This window comes from Electrona antarctica, assembly GCF_951216825.1.
Source record: "Electrona antarctica genome assembly, chromosome: 11".
NCBI lineage: Eukaryota > Metazoa > Chordata > Actinopteri > Myctophiformes > Myctophidae > Electrona > Electrona antarctica.
The window spans coordinates 15,753,272-15,768,582 of NC_136792.1; the positions used below are offsets into that span (position 1 = coordinate 15,753,272).

The 15,311-nt window shown below is 39.7% G+C and overlaps 1 protein-coding gene across 1 annotated transcript; it reads right to left on the reverse strand.

The window, feature by feature from the left end:
• Window positions 1-2,467: 2,467 nt before the first annotated feature.
• mrpl28 (mitochondrial ribosomal protein L28) lies at window positions 2,468-7,620 on the reverse strand. The gene is made up of 6 exons (XM_079513523.1): window positions 7,474-7,620; window positions 5,792-6,104; window positions 4,560-4,712; window positions 4,118-4,252; window positions 3,002-3,088; window positions 2,468-2,850 (listed from the first exon to the last, which is right to left on the reverse strand). The coding sequence occupies exons 2-6, from the start codon at window positions 6,074-6,076 to the stop codon at window positions 2,755-2,757; spliced, it is 756 nt and encodes a 251-aa protein (XP_079369649.1). The 5' UTR covers window positions 6,077-6,104; window positions 7,474-7,620; the 3' UTR covers window positions 2,468-2,754.
• Between the last annotated feature and the right edge of the window lie 7,691 nt (window positions 7,621-15,311).

The following is a 15,311-nucleotide window of genomic DNA, read 5'->3' on the forward strand; positions in this document are numbered from 1 at the left end:
CGGGATGCAGGACTGATGGACAGGATGGTCACCCTAATCTTAACCCTATGGCATGGTGCATGAACCCCCACCACTGTCAGGTGGGTCTACGCTGGACGGACACATCTGACACAATGGTGGTGGTCCCCAGGTTGCTCTTTAAATGAAAAACGACATACTATAGTATGTCGTTTTTCATGGTTTTTGACGATAAGAAAATGATGAGAGAAATGATGAAAAATATGAAAAACGACATACTATATCTATCTATGTCGTTTTTCAACAATAAAAAATTAAAAAAGAAAATATGAAAATCATATTATTCTGCTTTTGTTTTTCATGGTTTTCGGCCATGGGCCATTAGGTGCAGCATGGTGTGCCACCCCCTGTACTTTTGTCCCTGTTGGCTGTTGTGAATATTGAAATGGGTTTATGCCTGATTCAAACTTACTTCATACTTTGCAGCCTTACACTCTGCTACTATGTGTAACAGAGTTCAACATTTCTACAACATCATCTGCCTGACTGGCAGATAAAAAGAACATTTATATTAAACATTTGATTGTGAACAGTCTACTAAAAACATCTGGGTTTCCGAGGCTACTAGTCCACTGGTAACGGATGCGTCTTGTTAACACGATGGCCCGGGTTCGCCTCCCGGCCGAGCCTACACCTGTAACAGTGTTTGCAGTATTGATCTTTCCACCACTGTGGAATCAAACCAAGGATCTCTCACACAGGTTTAAAGTTAAATGTTAGGCTATATAAAATGCCTAACAACAACCAAACTATACAGGCTAAATCGACAGAAACATCTGCCCTCACTCCTTTGTAAAAGTTGTACAGCAAGTGGTACATAAGAAATGCATTAATTCGTAATTTGATCCCTGAGATTGAGATTATGGCATCATAGAACTATTGTCTACCGTCACAGGGGGGCGCTCTGTACCTAGACGATCTGACGACGAGTATGATAAACTGGAAGGATGAGTGTGTGTGCTGGTCCTGCTGATTGAGGTGAGCAGGAGGAGGCAGCAGCCACGGCGTCACATGACATTCCCCTCGGCCTCAGCTGTATGGGTGTATGTGACAATCCACATGTGAGGAGGTGATGGAAGGAACACATCAACCCATCATCATCACTGCCACACTCAACGACTGATACAGGTTAACTACAGTATACTGTGATAATCTGTTCATTATATGTTCTCTTCAATTTACAATTTAGGCATTTAGCAGACGCTCTTAATCCAGAGCGATTTACATTAAGCAAGAACAAAAAACATGGGAATACATCACATATGTAAAATGCATTTATCGCGAAACATGCGTAAGCTAAGAACGTGACTAGAACATATCTATATAATGACACTATACATATAAACTATAACTAGAACATATCTATATAATGACACTATACATATAAACTATACATATATGCTATACTATGCTGTACATATATACTATGAAGTGCTATGACTACATACAATGCACTTATTGTGCTGTCTACATGACATGCTATAAGTCTGTTTCAAATGCTATATAAGTCTAAGAAGTGCTGTCTAAAGGGGGGTAGGGTAAGTGCTATGGGCCATGATGGAGTCTGAAAAGGTGGGTTTTCAGACTACGGCGGAAGATCGGGAGTGATGCTGCAGTTCTGATTGCAACGGGAAGTGCATTCCACAGTTTTGGGGCCAGAAGGGAGAAGAGTTTGGGACGTGTGGAGCGTTGTCCCGGCGTTTTTAGTGAGGGTACTTCCAGCTTCCCTGCGTTGGCTGATCTGAGTGCGCGGGAGGGTTTGTAGGGTTCAATCATGCTGGCAAGATATGGGGGAGCTACATATGAATATTTGAATATGTAGCCTCATTTTGTAACTTCATCATTAATCGAATGTTTTTGTTCATTGAGGTTTGGCATTAGATGGAAATTTAGTCTAGTTATAGTCATGTAGTCTAGCTGTTACAAAATCAATTTGCAAACGTTTCAAAAGAAGAATACTGTGGCCCCTGCCCTGAGCCATCAAAGTTGAGTAGCCCTGGTATACACCAACCATGTAATAAAAAAAAATGTATTGTTGGATTTAAGGAGGCATATTAAAAGTATGTTAATTAGTGGGTAGGAGAAATGTGAAAGTGCTGCAGCTCATTGTGTAAAGAAATATGCAAGATGTTCGCAAGTGTCACTGGAAAAAGTCTCACTATACTATGTAATTTAAAAAAGAAATGCAAGTTATACTATACAGTACAGTACTATGTCCTAAAATAAACAAATAATGTGGGGGATAATATTTTGTGGTAAACACCTCCACCTGCTGGGCGAAGAAATTGTACCGTTATGGAATATGGTACTGGTTATTTCTTTTAAGGACTGTAGCTCATTCTATTACATTACCTTGTTTGCAAAAAAGGGGGGCAAAAAAGAACATCAACAGGTCAACATCAAAGTCCTTTTGAAAAACAGATCTACAGTATCTATCACTGTGAGAGGGTTTAAGAAATAAGAATATGTTTATTTAAACACAGGTATTACAACAGTCATTTGGGCAATATTTACATAATGAAGATAGTTCCACATTGCAATGTGTTAAAAATCAAGTTATGAAACTACTGAACCAAAATAAATAAATACATCCAGTCCAATGTTAATTTCATCTATCTTACAACAGAAGGGAACACAAGGCCTTCAATCGATGATGCTCAACAGAGAGGGGCTAACCACGTCACTTTCATTTCTCTCTGAATGTTGCCCAATGTTTTGTCTGTATGGTCCTTGCAGTTATTTCTTCTCTACCAGCTGGGGCTCAGAGAGCTTCTCGATGATTAGATCTTTAACCAGGGTGTCCGCTAAGCCCTTAAACAAAGGCTCCGGCTCCTGAGAGACAAGTAAAAAAAAAAAAGGAGGCAGGTTTACAAATAAAGCATTTCAGAGCTGAAAAATATTTATGCAATACATAAATGAACCGCACGTCATGTATTGGGCATGTATGTTATGTATACAAGTGTGTGTAAAAGGATTTCTTTACCTTGTGTTCCAGCTGCCTCTGTTTCTCCACAGCCTCCTCCAGGCTCAGACCGACCCATTGTGCCTCCTCCTCGTCGATCTCAAACTCCTGTTCAAACCAATGAGCATTGGCAGGGAGAAAAGATAACATGATCTGAGATTCATCTTACACATTTTGCTGTCATATTATTACAGAGCAACAGACCATTGGGTAAAACATTAGGCAAACGCTTAGGCAAAGCTACATTTAAATTTTATTTCTCAACATCGATAAATCTGTCAGTTCCTAAAAGATTTAAGAATTAGCTATGACTTAAACACATGAACCCTATCGTCTTTATTCTGGGGTGAAGATTTGGTGAAAATAGCAGATCTACAAGCTCACAACGGTATGCAACTGGCTACTTTCCAGTATAATATAATAATAAACTTTATTTATAGAGCGCTTTTCAGAACAAAATTCACAAAGTGCTTTACATTGCATATAAAATACAGTACAATAGAGGTAATTGATGGGATAAAACAACAACAACAAAACATTGTTAAATCATTGAACAGACAATAAATAAAATAACATAACACCACATAATAAACAATAAACAGGCTATCTATGGGAAAGCCTGTGTAAAAAGGAAGGTTTTTAAAAGTCTTTTGAAGACAGCCACTGAGGGCGCGTCTCTCAGGATCTGGGGTAGGGCGTTCCAGAGTTTCGGTGCCCGGGCTGCGAAGGCCCTATCACCCATGGTAACGTGTGTTGTTTTAAAAGGAGTCAGTAGACCCCTGCCTGCCGATCTGAGGGTACATGCGTGGTCGTGGGGCTGTAACATAGCTAAAATGTAACTTGGGGCCAGCCCTCGCACGGCTTTAAAAGTAATCAATAAAATCTTAAAATCAATTCTAAAATGTACTGGTAACCAATGAAGGGAGTAATGTGTTCACACCTCCTAGTGTTGGTCAAGAGTCTTGCTGCAGAATTTTGCACTAGTTGCAGGCGGGCTATGGCTTTTTTGTTATTTGTATAGAGATTTGATGTATAGAGGGGGAAAAGGAGGAGGCCTACAATAGTTCCCTGTGTGGTACTCCAGTTAACAAAGTAGGCTTTAAGTGGTTACGGACAAATTCAACTTTCCTGCTGTACCTTATACTTGATGTAGACCTTGTCTCTCTTGACAGAGTCATCGGGGTACAGCTCTGTGTCTTTGCGAACGAGGCGCAGCAGCATCGCCCGCCTCAGGTCCATCCCCAGCTTTGAGTTCAAGTCTTCCTTTGGTGTCTAATGAATGGACATGAGAGAGGGAACATGGGTGTTTTGGAAAGTACTATTAAAAACTATTCTTGCAGGGGTTTATGGCTCTTTGAGACACAGTATCAGGAATTTCAACAGTTAAAAACGAATCCATTTAATCGATTATAACAAATAATTGATTTTTATATATATCGGTTTGAAAAACGTCTAAAATAGCCAATCTAAGCTCAGAACACTTCACAATGTAATGCGTTGTGAGCATGTAGTTAGGCTATGTTTACGTGACACCGTTAAATTTCAGCCCTACACAGTACAAGTGAAAGCTGTCTCTTACTTTCAGGATGTAGAAATCAAATCCATAGGCTGCATCGATTAAGTCCAGGGTTCGTGCCGTGACTGCGATGGTGAACTTGTGGTTGAGGATCTCACTGTAGAGCTCTCTACTAAACAACTTTGGTTTCCACGTCTTCCGGAGACGGTTAGACATCTGTGAAGAGAGGCCAGTTCATTTATATCTATTAGGTACCTGTGTTCTATTTTCAATGACGATGATATATAATAAAGGTTTAGTTCAAAAAAAAGAAAATACTTTTCAAACAGCCATAGCTATATATATAGAGCACCTGACAAAGTTCACGGCGAAACGCGTCGTGCTAATATATAGCACGACGCGTGTGTGTGCAGTCCCTTCCTTGGAAGGTTTATTTCTCTTTTTGAAGTATATGTCTAACTAGACTTGCACCTCCCACTGGGTTTTTTGATATTTTATATATATATATATATATATATATATATATATATATATATCATCATGTATTTATTTTTCCACCTAAGAAATCTACAAATGAAGTTATGTAATGCCCTTTTAACTAATTACCATACTGTATGTCTCAAGCTTAAATGTTAAATGTCCCAATTGTGTGTTTGCTCATCGTTTTGTGTTATCACTTCCAATTTCACTTGATTATCTTGTGTACCCTGTATCAGTTCTCTCTGAATGAATGAATGAACATTGTAAAGCACTCTGGATAAAGGAACACACACACACACACACACACACACACACACACACACACACACACACACACACACACACACACACACACACACACACACACACACACACACACACACACACACACACACACACACACACACACACACACACACACACACACACACACACACACACACACACACACACACACACACAAAAATAAAAACCATTCATGTAACACTTTGAAACCTTGTATCAGTGCTTTTACCATATAAATGACGTTTAATATATGTTTGTTTTCAAAGATATTTTATGTCAGCTGCTTTTACTAGTGACAGAAAATAATCTCCAAGAGATTTTGTATAAAACGGTGCAGTAAGGCTGCTATTAATATAATATTGTATTGTTAGTTAAAAATGGCTAGAATAAATTCTTATAAGTTCTTTAACACCACACGTAACATCACAGAGGGGAATACCAGGAATGTTAAGAATACCATGGTTGACAAGAATCAAAACTGTAAGTAGAGAAAAGTCATTTTTCTACAGTAGCTATACTCCTATACTCACTTTGTCATTGTTGGCATATCTCCACCCTGCTACCCATCCTTCCCCTCCCCAGAGTCCATCATTGTTCTCTGGGGGGTAGTAGAGTGGGATGGGAACATCCTGTACTCGCTTCTTCTTCCCTGTCACCGGATCAGCGATGTACTTGACACCCAGGGGCTTGTAGTGGACTGGGGTGGGCTCTTTCTTCTCCAATGACTTGAGGTAATGTTGAGGAAGACGAGCATAGATGCCCTCCTTCATGTTAAGAGCCCCCCAGATCTTTGGAGGATATTTATGAAAAGGCATGGTAGATGGTTCCAAGCAAAGTATAAATCTACATGGAAGAGAAATTGAGAGTCGAGGTTAAATAGGTAATATTAGACACAGATGGTGATTCACTTCTAATTGAATTGAAATCCATTTATATTTATATAACAATTCCCTGGACATCACAAATGACATGTAACATGCCCATATATATGCACACGTTACATGCCCATAAATGGAGAGGTGGGCATCACGTGTGTAACATGCAGACAACCAAAACTGTTGTTTAACTAACTGATTTTTTTTGCGCATGTGAGGCCAGACATTCGAGAGCGCTTGCCGTCTCAAGTGAACTTGAGCCACTGCTAAGCCGAACGTTGCGAAGTTTGCTTAAGCTGACTCAGCGCCGCCCGGTTATGTTCCGATAGGGACAGAATCGTAAATCCTTGTCTCCCACTAGTTTCTGTACCTCTGACATGTCTACACCGCCTCACGCATGGTGCAAGTGATCAGAGTGGAGCGCTCCCTACCCGCGTCAGTGACGGACGGCCCGTCTCAGCCAATCACAAGCAGCGTCTCGTCGCTTTTACGCCCATACTGTATATGGAGTCCAAGCCATACTATGATGTATTGATGACATCAGAGAACTCCATATTTAGGGATTTAAGGATTTAACTGCCGTACAACTGCCGATCCAACAGACTTCCCACTCTGCAAGAAGTGGTAACTTTAAGTTTGATAATGATGTACCATACAATAAATGTTCAAATCATACTTTACAATTACTTTTACAATTTTTTTATGTTGAGGTGCCCATTGATTGATTGAATACTTTATTAGCAGTTTGCGAAAAGGTAAAGTGGTAGCCTAAGATTTAGACTCTCGTAAATGTATTTGATGATAAAATACATCTACGAGAGTCTAAATCTTAGGCTATAGTTTTAATATAATATAATTACTAAAAGAATCTAGAGTTGCAAATTGCGGCTAAAGTGGTACAGATGTATACAAAAGGTGCTAAAGGTTAACACAAAAAGGCCCAATAATGGGTTTGTGGTCCTGTGTATTCAATTCATCGAGACATTATTAAAAACATCATATGATAGTACTAGAAAAATATGTACAGTAAACATCATTTCTGGTGATAAGCTTTGACTTTTTACAGGGACCAGTTACGAATGGGATACCTTCCAAATAGTGCCCAGTGCCCACGACTTACCCCGGTAGCCGAGTCGGAGGGGCATGATAGATTGGATAACATTACATAGCCTACAGATGCATTTGATGCACGTTTACTACTAAAACAATACAAACAATACATATCGTAGACGTAGCCAGGCTAACCCGTGATCTAATAACCCAATTGGAAAATAGTTTATAGAATGACGTGCACATCTTTGACTTTAGTATATGAATAATATAAATGTGTATCTTACCAATAATATGGGGTTTGGAAATTATAAACTGTACTGTCCCACGATAGCTCACAGTCACAACCAAGGACACCATACACCAGCCATACACCCGCACTGCAAACTCCGTTTCCGCAATGTGTCTGTCTGCAGGAGAATGATTGGATAACAGAAAGGAAGTTCTTATTGCTGATTGGCTTACACCCAGTTCCAGTTGAAAGAATGGTGATGCAGACGCAAGGTTATTAAAATGATATTATTCAGCCGTGCTTTTGATCTTCTCTACTCTGCCCGTCGCCCGAAAGGTGGAATTGAACCACTCTGCCGCTAAGCAGCTACAGGTTTGAAGCCTGCACCCCGGACCACCGAGGCTCATCCGGGCAATAGAAGGAACCTACAGCTAGGATATATATAGGTCTGCTAGTGCCAATCATTTGCACTCATGGTTTTAAAAAAAAACGTACTAACATGCCCAAGGAGTAGTGCACCAAAATTGCTACTGTTGTTTGTTTGTTTGATTGATTGATTGATTGAAATATTTATTAACAGTTTGCAGAATTACAGTACATTTCAAGCACAAACTCAATACAAAGACTGTTAACTGTGAGTGGACGACCCAATTAAGCATTACACTTGTTTACAAGAGGGTCCACTATGTTCAATTCATCAAAACAGACGTACAAATAGACACTTATATATAGTCAAAGAACAGAACAGGAATTCATCATAGAGGTAAAAAGGGAAAAGAGACATATACAGTGAGGGGGGGGATTCAGATTTTTACGGGGGCCAGTTTCGTAACTTGTGTTGCTACAAATGGTTAAATATTTTCCTCCGAGGTGGTGACGCGAGGTTACATTTGATTAAACTAAACTAACTGAGCAATGAGCATTGCATGCTCGAGTTGTTAAAGATGTTCCAATTGGGACCGCGACAGATGGCTCTAATCGACCCGTCGCCCGAAAGGTGGAATTGAACCACTCTGCCGCTAAGCAGCTACAGGTTTGAAGCCTGCACCCCGGACCACCGAGGCTCATCCGGGCATTTGAAGGAACCTACATCTAAGATATATATAGGTCTACTAGTGCCAATCATGTTCGGTCATGGTTATAAAAAAACAAAACAACAAAGATGTATTAATATACCACGGGAAATATTACAGAAAATAAAGATATGGGACAAAAGAGCCCCATACGAATATATTGTCTTCAAATAAAAACAAAATCCTTCTAAAGATACCCGGAAGTCCAATATGCAAAATACTCGATTGCTATTGGCTCTTTGAGAATAAAGGGGTGGGGTTTGACTAGAGTCGAATCCAATCCTGTGCCATGTCTGGGCAGAACAATAAAGACAGCATTTCCATTTCTAATCAGATTTACATTATCATTATAGCAAATAAGTAAGTAAAATGGACAGACTTAGATTTAAAGTAAGCACAGCTCTATCAATGGCACTGGCAGAGAAAAAGTTGTATTTCCAGTACTTAATACTACTTATTCCTACTTATACGTTGGCCAGTTAAGGTAATTTCACACCAGCAAAAATAATATTATGCAACAAAACATACTGAAAAATCTTCTTTTAATCTTTTAACAATGGGAATTTATTGCATACGTGTTGAGTATTATCATTGTCTTGTGATTAGCCTCGGAGACCTCAGGCGTTATCTTTTGAATGAAGCTTCAAATCACAATTATTTTTCAGTTTCACCAGCTGATGGCACTAAAAGGTAATGAAAAGCCTTGTAAATTTGTTGCCAGGCAGTTTTGCCACCCTTTTCACCCAATCAGAATTTTGCACTTTTGCTTGTTGGGGATTTTGGGACCAGAGTTCGATTCCCCCTCATGGAAGATATATTAATATTCAAATAATAATAATTATGTTGAGCTTTGGGCAATTTTAGTAGCAGAGCGGAGGAAGACCTGAGTGTTCTAGTTGGAACATAAAAATGTATGGAATGGTTTGTTGATGAATGATGATGTTGGTGAATCTTGTGGACCAGACCCATTGCAATATGCTGTACTCTGTCGTCAACCCTAAGCCTGTCATATATTTTCCTACACTGACTAACCCAACCAGAGAAGAATAATGTTCTCAAAAGCAAACTGTAGAGTAGTGGAAAACCAGGCATCATATGAAAAACGCAGGCAGAGAGAGATTTCCTCGGAGTGTGGTGAACCATTTATTGAAACCAAGACAAAGACAGCAGAGCTTCGCCTTGGACCCTGAGCCTGGAGCTCAGGGCTCCATACCACTGACCGCAGGACGAGGCCAGACAACTGAACCATTTAATTGAAAGCCATTCCAGCCTTTCAAAGTGGGCAGGGGTGAGGTGGGTTCGGGGAGTGAGGCCAAGTAGTAGCCTGACCAGTTTGTTTTGGGAAGTCTGGATCCTTGTTTTAAGGGCCTTTGAGGTGCTGTGGTACCAAGAGGTGCATGCATAGTCGAAGAAACCTTGTACGAGGGCTCCTGTTAGGGTCTTCAAGGTGTTTTTGTTGACCAGTGAGGATATCCTGTATAGGAATCTTGTTCTTTGGTTGACTTTTTTGATTACGTTTAAAGATGGATTTTTCCAGTTTTTCATGTGTCTATGAGGTGACAGTACTTCATTAGACACCCTGGAGGCGTTTTTATGTGCAATGGTGTATTAACTTTGTATTTAGGGTTTCTTCCTGGAGGCTGAACCCTTGACAGTCAAACGGGCCAATGAAATAAACAGTAATATAGTGACACCACACTATCAGCCCCTCCCCTAACCCCTCCCCCCTAACCCCTCCCCCTTTATCATACAACTACAGCTGTGGGTGCGGCTTCAGTTCAGGTGGATCACCACCCATCACCACCCACCAGGCAAACCAGGCATACTTAATGAACTGGTGGGCGTGCCCACATAAAAACAACATTTTAAGAAATAGCCTACTGTACACTTTTTTGAAAAAAATGATACCTCCATATATATAACAATAACACATGATGATCATGTTTTAGGATGGAAAAAAATCACGGCACTCCATCTTTAACTTTTTTTTACAGGGGCCAGTTTAGAATTGCAGCCGCCCGTAAGTGCTCTTTGAGAGCGGATTTGAAGGAGTCTAGGGATTCACATTTCTTAACGGCTGTTGGTAGGGCGTTCCACATTTTAATGTCATGCATAGGAGCTACTGTAAATGAATTTAAGCCCTTATGAGCCGAATCTGTGTTGTGGAACTCCCTCTGGTGTTGTGATCGTGGACTTCATTGACATTAAGGAAGTATTTTGACAGGTACATGGGTATCTTGTGCATGGTGTAGCTGTAGCAAATATTGTAGACCAGGCCTAGCTCTGGTCCATAGTAATGCCCTTGCTGCCGTTGCATTAAGGCTCTGCCACTCTTGGCTTCCTGCCCTCGCATGAAATGCAGACCAGCCTCTCCTCTGTAGCGAAAATATAAAGAACCTTTTGGCTACTCACCAATACAAAGACGGGTTGTGTCATTACAATGCCTACTTTTCCTAATAGTGGACGCACTCTCACCACATGTATAAAATGTACTTTTTGGCCAGAAAGGGATTTTTCCCACCGGAAGAAAAATACTTTTAGTTACTCCACTGCGCCCTCTACCGATATTGCCAAGAGAAAACCCCATAGAGAAAAAAATCCCTTTCTGGCCAAAAAGTGCATTTTATACGTGTGGTGGGGGGCTCAGAGTGCGTCCACTCCGCGTCCACTAAGACACAACCCGTCTTTGTATTGGTGAGTAGCGAAAACGTTCTTTATATTTTCGCTACAGAGGAGAGGCTGGTCTGCATTTCATGCGAGGGCAGGAAGCCAAGAGTGGCATAGCATTAATGCAATGGCAGCAATGGCATTAGCGCTATGGACCAGAGTTAAACCAGGCCCATTGCAAGTTGCTGTACTCAAACCTGTCGTCAACCCCAAAGCCATTCCAACCTAATGAACCTATCAAAATGAGCGGGGTGAGGTGGGTTCTGGGAGTAAGGCCAAGCTAGCCTGACCAGTTTGTTTTGGGATGTCTGCACGGAGCCTTGTTTTTAAGGCCGTCTCGAGGAAGCAATCTGATTGGTTGAAATAGCCATCTAGCTTAAACGAGCATGATGGAACCCCTTAAATCCTTTTTTTCCTTTCTTTTTTCTTAATATAACGAATAACTTAGTTATATAAATTGAGTTGACGTGTTTTTGATGGGTAACTGTTGTATAATAGCAATACACTTGAAGGTGTGCGTTACTGTCATTAATGGCACTGCACAGCGCCATTAATGACAGTAAAGCACACCCTCAAGTGTAATATTGCTTAAATATATATATGCAGTGCAGACTATCAATAATGAATATAAGAGAATCTACGTCTAATCTAGTGAATGTGAATGAATATGTACAGACTCTCAACATAACATTTGATTGGATGTTAAAACTTACAAAAATAATCCAACCATAAAACTGTACATTCTGATTATTAATGTATGATTAACTGATTCTTGTGATTTGCCAAAAGTCTACACATCTGGCCACTGCTTACAAGACAGAAATGTGACATTGTTCAAAGCACTGTTCAACCTCAAATTAAAGTTCCCCGTCCAAAATGAAAGTAACTCTCAAGCTGAAAATAAACAATTTATATTTCTATTCTTTTGAGGCCATGTCTTGAGGTGGGTGATAACTTTGATTTACTAACTAACTTATTTACTTACTTTACGAGTAATTTGTATCAAATGAAGAAAATCTAATGTTGAATAGAGGAAAGAAGCGTTGCCGTGGTCATTGCAGTTGTGAACTGAAAACAGGTGCTCGTTGGCAAGGGTTCAAACATGAAAAAATAAAAAGAGGTCCAAGGCCTCTGTTCCAGTCAAGTGAAAAAAGCCTTTATTGTAATGGCATGGCAAAGATCATTAAAATAGACCAACACGTTTCGGCTACAAGCCTTCGTCAGGGTCCCATAGTTATGAAACTGTTCACTTTGAGAATAAAATTGAGTAGTAAAAAACCTGAGAATAGCCCGTTTATAGATTTTGGCACATACATGCACAAACACACTTAACCATGCTCAGAAACATCTGTCAAACACAAAATGCAAACACACAGACTGACAAGTAAAATGAATAGCAATGACCAGAGGTGGACTGGGGCTCTTTGACAACAGCTGGCACAAAAGTACACAGCAGATTGTTAAAGAGTTACAATACTACAAAAAAACACAAAAAATATATCACTCAACTGTCCTATATCACACAACACATGACAACTACATGGTACAGTACAATAGGAAGCAATCTACATTAACCACATGAAGCCATATAGCATCCCTATTCTGGTCATATCTGCGTAAACATTCGGCAAAGAAATCTGGGGAACATTCAGCAAAAATATCAGATCTACAAGCTCATTGCTTGTGACCTTATTGATCGGCAATTTTTGCTATTTGACGTACAAGGTATGGCCTAGTTTTGAAGTGATTGAAATGATTATAGAGGATACAATGATTAAGGCCCATTGAGATTCATATATCGTTGCTGTCGGGAGGAAACCACCTAACCACCTTTTTTTTGCATAAATCAGTGCTATTGAACAGCCTATGTTCAATCTGTGTGTTGTTTTCAAAATATTGAATCAATGATAAGTAGTAAAAAGCACTTGGGACAAAACCTCTTAACTCCATTGGACCCTCGAACTGCTGTCTGCTAAAACAGCTAACTCCACCTCTCCCCCTCTCATGGAAGTAATTGACAATATATAAAGTCACAAAACCAACTTTGATGAGGCAGCATTGCTTTGTTTTCAAAATATAAGTTTTTTTTCATTTCCAGTAAAAAGGATATTTTTCAATTCCTGAAAATGAACATTTTGGCATTACGTGGTTTCTTCCCGACAGCAGAGAGAGATCCACAGTGTACACAGTGGCATGTATAGGTAGGTATGCTGTCCGTCCTACAAAGCCAAAGTGCAGTAACACCGTTTTTAGACACATGTAGCAACTTTTTTATTTGTCTCAAAGGACAAATTAGCTTTTATGATTTTTCAGGATAAACAATTACCTCATGAACAGATATACAATTAGTGCAAATTAATTACACTTTCTTTAATGAGTTTAATTCTTTGCATAGTTAGTTAGTTACGGCACTTTGACTTTGTAGGGCAGTATGGGTAAATGCATTGCACTCAAAATACTGTGCCCAGTAATTAATTTGTTTTGTCTAGTAATTTGAATGAATGGCAGTGCAACAGATTCAATTAAACAGCACCAACAACCCATGCCCCATTGAGCTTGCATGAGACTGTACAGGTATTTTAAGGTAGGTATATACTATATAGAAGATAGAATAACATTTACATTCTCCTTATATAAAATGTGTGATTAAAAATAAATATTCAGCAGGCTTACTTAATAATGGCAGACAACACAGACAGTATAGAGGTCAGTTTTACTGTAAGTAACTGAGACAGTTTTATATATATATACATGTGGATTTGTTTTTACGTCCGGGTACCCCGTCCAGGACAGTTCTCCCTCTTTTTTTAAACGCATCTAAGGGAAATATGCTCAGCACACACATGTTCACATTAATGGTTATTGGTTCCTGCACCACTGCGTAGACTGGTGGGTTGAATCCTGGCTGGGTGCCCATATAATATGTATAAACACAAACAATTGGCTGTATTTGCAGGAGAGAAGCCCTGTGGGGAGGGAGACCATGGCAGGGAAGGACTTGTCTGTCGTTCTTTAGTGACTCTAGGCTGGTTAAGGCATCTGTTTAGTAGGGAGAAATGGGATGTGTACCTCTGCATGTGTTACATCCTTCTGTTACCTCCTGACCCCTTTCCACCGGTTGGTTCCCAATGGGAACCGGTTCAGTTTGGTTCTTTGGTTCTTTAGTCCATGAGCCAGAGCTCCAAAATTGGTGGGAAAAACTAGACCTATATTTAATTGTTTATAGGATCAACACAAGTACTGATAACCCTTCCACAGTAGTATCTTTTTCATATTTTCTATTATTTTGCATATTTTCCTACATAATGCCTCATTTGCATATTTAAAAATGTAAAATCTGTAATACAATAAATCATTGTCTTCGTATAAGTAATCTATTGGGGAAGTTTCATGGTGATAACAATCTAATATAGGTGTAGTTTTGCACACTCAATTCATAATTAACGGAGCTCTGGCTCATGGACTAAGAACCAAAAATAACTGAACCGGTGGAAAAGGGAGCCTTCTGTCCTCACTCTTGAAAAGAAGCATACTAGCATGTCACACATGCTTGCCTACACCCTGCCTAAGATCACCAGTAGGGGTCAGCAGCGACATGGGACAACAGTATGATCGGATGTGCAGTGGAAAATGGCAGGACAACTTTTAACTGGGAGAAAAAGTGGGAAAAGCTCGAAATAATAAAATAAAACTATTTGTTTCTATGTTCTGTTGGTTAAACTTTGCCTGGTGAACTCCATTTAATATATTCTTCACAAAAATCCAAATCCAATTATGAAGAAAACCTAATGGTGCTGGTGGTCAGAATTGTATCCTTATGCTGCAGTAAGAAGATATTGATAATTGTTTTATAACGAGATGGAAATAATGCATTTTCATTAAAAAAGAAAAAAACATAAAAAACACAATCTTTTTCTGTCAGTTTCACAAAACCTACACAGATCCAGTAGTACAAATATAGAATGTCTTTTTTTAAAGGAGACAGTCATAGTCTGTAATTCCCTGCACATCTGTATGTGTGTGTGTGTGTGTGTGTGTGTGTGTGTGTGTGTGTGTGTGTGTGTGTGTGTGTGTGTGTGTGTGTGTGTGTGTGTGTGTGTGTGTGTGTGTGCGCGCGCGTGTGCGCGCATAAAAAACTAGATGAGCGCTACTT